Source organism: Myxocyprinus asiaticus, chromosome 34 (assembly GCF_019703515.2).
Source record: "Myxocyprinus asiaticus isolate MX2 ecotype Aquarium Trade chromosome 34, UBuf_Myxa_2, whole genome shotgun sequence".
In the NCBI taxonomy this organism is placed as follows: Eukaryota; Metazoa; Chordata; class Actinopteri; order Cypriniformes; family Catostomidae; genus Myxocyprinus; species Myxocyprinus asiaticus.
Window position 1 is genome coordinate 43929113 of NC_059377.1, and position 4934 is coordinate 43934046.

General features: G+C 36.0%; 1 protein-coding gene across 1 annotated transcript; it reads right to left on the reverse strand.

Moving 5' to 3' along the window:
* Positions 1-358: 358 nt before the first annotated feature.
* atp5if1a (ATP synthase inhibitory factor subunit 1a) lies at positions 359-4315 on the reverse strand. Its single transcript, XM_051670789.1, has 3 exons — positions 4158-4315; positions 3706-3818; positions 359-599 (listed from the first exon to the last, which is right to left on the reverse strand). Exons 1-3 carry the CDS (start codon positions 4224-4226, stop codon positions 458-460), a joined length of 324 nt encoding a protein of 107 aa, XP_051526749.1. The 5' UTR covers positions 4227-4315; the 3' UTR covers positions 359-457.
* Positions 4316-4934: the final 619 nt, after the last annotated feature.

A 4934-nucleotide genomic window follows, 5' to 3' on the forward strand; every position in this document is an offset into this window, starting at 1 on the left:
AATTATATTCAGACCAGCACAAATAATTCAATTAAACAAACAGACATATTTTGATGTCCTTGCATTTTCATTATTAATTATATACTTCATAGTTTCATGGAGAAGTGACTCTTAAATGAGATGGTCAAATTCAGTATTTCAGCTGTTCCAAGATCAGTGTTTAATTATGGTCTCTTATTGATGAAAAATAAATGCAGCTCCAGGGATTATCTCTGTTAAATATTAAATAATGTTATTAAACATGAGCAGTTAGCAATTTACACATTTGAATTTGAACATAATTGTTGCATTGCAAGTGTAAAACTGTGGGATGTGCCATCTATATTAATATATTAACATTCATGTCAAAGACAGCAGGTTTTTGCAAATATTTATTCATAAAGCTTCTAATCAGAGAGTATATTTCTCAGGCACAAGACACATCCAACAGAAGTATGGAATATGATGATGTTGGTCTTCAGTCATCATGTTTAAGTTTCCTGATCTTGCCCTCATGTCTGTCGATCTCTCTCCGCAGACGCTCGACTTCTTTCTTATGATGGTCGATTTCTTCTTCATGATGTTTCTTCAGTGCTGCCAGCTGCTCTTTCTCCTTCTGCCTGTGAGAACACAGAGAGTGATGAAGTCACAACATCAGTCTTTATCAGACTATCTGTGTCCTGTGTGTGTTTTGAATCACTGGATTAGTGAACGGTTTTGTCATGTACGCAATATTGCACTATGCTACAAAGTCAGTGAACTGTGATATCTAAACCGGTTTCAGGTCTGTTCTGATGCTAAATGCAAATATGAAAATGCAATTAACCATGTTTTGATGTTAAAGGTCGTGTGTCCAATCAAGCTCTATACAGTTTTTGGCACAAATTAATCTGTCAGTTTGTAGAATCTCATCAAATTAGATGTCAGGTTGTGTGACGGGAGGTCTGTTTCAAGAAGCTAGTTGAACAAACTTGAGTTTGAGAGTAAGTTTACAGTTGAAAAAACCAGACAGAGTTAAACCGGTTTATATCAGCTTCAGTGATCTCAAGACTCTCGCTATAAACGTTCTGTCAACTCAGAGTTTGATCCTGAGTTCATGATTAACCCTGAAGTGGGTGCACATGAATGAGTGACGTTTGATACAAACAGACAATGTGTGAAGCTTGGGGAGAGCAGACGCGATTTACTTCTCGCCAGAAATTCAGCGTGATTTACGTCTCCGCTTAAGATCAAGAGATCATTATGAAAATATTAAGGAATTAACCCTTTGAGCTCTGAAGGGGTTTTTAAAGATGAATGAATGAACATTACATTTATATAGCGCTTTGTCAGACACTACACTCAAAGCACTTTACACAGTGAACAGGGGAATCTCCTCAACCACCACCAGTGTGCAGCATCCACCTGGATGATGTGACGGCAGCCATAGTGCACCAGTACACTCACCACACACCAGCTATTGCTGGAGAGGAGAGAGTAGAGTGATACAGACAATTAACAAGATGTCCTGTTTCAGTGGAATACCCAAAATTAAAGGGTTATAATTTGACAAAAGAAGGGTCAAGTGTTTGCTATCATTGTAAAGAGAACTTTTCAAATGTTTTATTGATAACAGATTATGATACATTCTGAGACTCTCAGCCTAAGAAACTCACAAAAAGTGACTTTTCTTATTTGGCATTTTATATCTCTGGGTGTAAATAAGGTGACTCTGAAAAACAGCTTTTGTTTTGTTCCCAATCATGTCAACTGTATTTGAGAAACATTTCGTGTTGATACGACAAAGCATTCAAAAGTTATAACATTACAAAAATAATTTATTATAGTGTCCAAAAACACCTCCAAACAAATAAAACATAATAATTGTACATAAGAACTAATTACACATGCAAACACAACAATGACTAAAGGTTTGTATAGAATGCAGACATGATTTTAGTAATGAGATTTCACAGAATGAGTTTCGTTCTGTGTCATTTGAGTCATCATTGAGTCTGTGTCATGTATTTGGCGCCATCTCCTGGTGGCCATATGTAACATTGTGCTTCATGTGGATTATCTAATGATCTATACATCTGATTATCTTGTGTGTGGACTCGTTTGAAAGATAATCACCTCCTCTAAGTAATGATATGTGATATTTTATATTCAGTTTATTTTTCGTTAAGTAAATAAGTGAAAACGCAGCATATGAGCAACACAGACATATACTTAGCTATTACTGGCTATATTTTTGTCTGGGAGTAAAACAAATAGGCTTGTTGTATTTTACTCAGAGCTTTTTACAATTACAATAATATGTACAGTGCAAATTTTTTATAAATTCTCAAAACTGAACATTTCTGATTTGTCAGTAAATTTCAAATGACTTGTTCAGTTTTGGTCATAATGTCTACATGCATTGGAAAGTAGAGCTTCTGAACTTTCAAACGATACCTATTTTGTGTTCGTCAAGACTGTACTTATTCATATTTTGACTATTTGTTTTTTCCAGGACCTGCTGGTGGGTCCATCTGAGCTTAAAGGGTTAAACATTTACACAACATGAAGAAACACCGCTGCTGCGGAAGTTTGAGATGACTGCTGGAAAAAAATAATTGAATATAATATGTAAGTGAATTTAAATAAGTTCACAATATGAGCAAACCAGCTTATTAGTTTTAAAAGCATAAAAATGTATATATTAATTTAAAAATGTAAAGCTTTTTAAATTCATTCTAATTAAAAGCTTAAAGTTAATAAAGTGCAAGCCATGTCACTTTATTTGATGCCTAGAATATGAAAAGACTCTTTACACAATAAACACTTAATTAATGTGTCAATCACCTTACTAACACTTCTGTAAACATTTTATCAGCATCACACACTGCAAACAGGTACAACATGTAAAGAAACTCAATAATACATTTTAATGCTCAAAAGACAAGATTTCATCTCTGAATAATTGTATAATATATATATATATAAATCTTCATATATAACCCATTATGCAATATAATTTTTATGTGAAAAACATAACGATTCTTTTTACATTATTTATATTTTTTACATTGGTTATAATGATTTATATTAATTTATTGGAGTCACTATGTTTGTGTTATTGTAAGCGAAGTCTGGCACAGAAATCCCTGTGGCATCAATAACGTTTTATCTTTACCTTCATTAAATAAACATACAGTATTTCCCTGTGAATTGCACTTTAATATGGAGGGAGAGATTCAGGGGGAGTGACTTCACTGCATCACAGATGTCACTCTACTCACAGCTGATTGATCTGTAACCCAGAATAAAACCTACTTCAGAGCAGCTTAGCCATGTAGCGTAAGTTACCATGATGATGAACATGAGACAGTTTACTCAGACTTAACTGGTTAGCCACTGAAACCGGCTTCATGAGACATCAACAAATCTACACAAGGTCAAAGAAAATACCAACCAGACTACATTAAATACAGATTCAATTAAACGCATTTACCGTTAATAAAGCATAACCCAGCATATAGACTGGTCGGAGTAGAGCAGAATGTGTGATGTGAATTTATGATGTGTCTGCCCGCAAACACACACACACACACACACACACACAACAGCCATGTCAGTGATCATGAACTGATATATAAACACAAACATAAAAGTACCATGTTTTCTGGATATGTATATTGGTATTCTTTGAAATAGCATGTAAATACAATGAGACAGAGAATCTAAATGAAATGAATGACTCACCTGAAGTATCTCTCTTCTTCTGCTGCCTCCTTCTTACCAAACGCTCCTCCAGCCTCCCTCACTGACCCGCCTGCACCTCCTCCTTTACCAGCACCCTTACCCAACTCACCCAACTACACACACACACACACACACACACACACACACACACACACACACACACACACACACAATCTTTTATGTATTCATTCTATAATTTGTTCTCATCTGTTCAAGAGTCATTGTAAACATTGCAAATGCTTTGGCAATACATTGTAACGTTTGTCATGCCAGTAAAGCACATTTGAATTAAAATGAACTTTGAGAGAGAGACCACAAACATAGTGAGTGTCTGTTGTGAGTTCTTTGTGATTCATTCATGGCTTTGACCGATGAAACATTCATAACCCTAACCCACTCATGTTCTTGATAATCAGATAAATAAAACACATAATAAACTCAAACTGTAGTACCTGATCGGATCCCATCCGGATCTGTGAGGTGAAATATCCTCTTAAACTGCTCCTCAGCACTCGTGCCATGACCGATAATGTGTGATTAAGTGTGATATAGACGCTTTATAGTGTGTGCACTCCCTAGTGTGGATCTGAACACACAGACAGACAAACTGACTGTCACAACAGCGCTCAACATCACTGCTGCCACATAGCGGCGGGGAGACGAATTACACTACCATTCACACTGCGCATGCGCACTAACTATCGCAACTCATCTTCCTGTTCGTCCACAAAAGCACTTCAGCCGCCATTGTAAAGACGCAGAAGTGTACATTTAATAATTTCACTGAAAATGAGGAAAAGTACAATGAGTCACAATATTATTATCAGCACTGTCTGTCTTGAACAGTCTATTAATCACTCATGATCTTCACTGAATGTTTGTCTCACAATGAGACAGACTTTTTATTGAATGATTTAATTTTATCGTCTCCAGTTACACACGTCACCTCGGCAGGGGTGTAAAAAGTACTCAGAAATTACACTTAAGTATTTTTACTCAATTACTTACTGTCCCATACTGATTCGAGACGGGACGCATCATTTCATCATTAAAAGCGGGACGATCCCGTATTTAACGGGACGGGTTGCAACCCTACGTGAGACACATGCTTTCAGGTCTCACGCTCTTTCTCTACTCAAGTAAATCTCACGCCAAATAACAAGAAAACTTAATTCAATATAAAATAAATAAAACATAGCAACAAATCTCCAGTGTGTCCCAGAAACAGG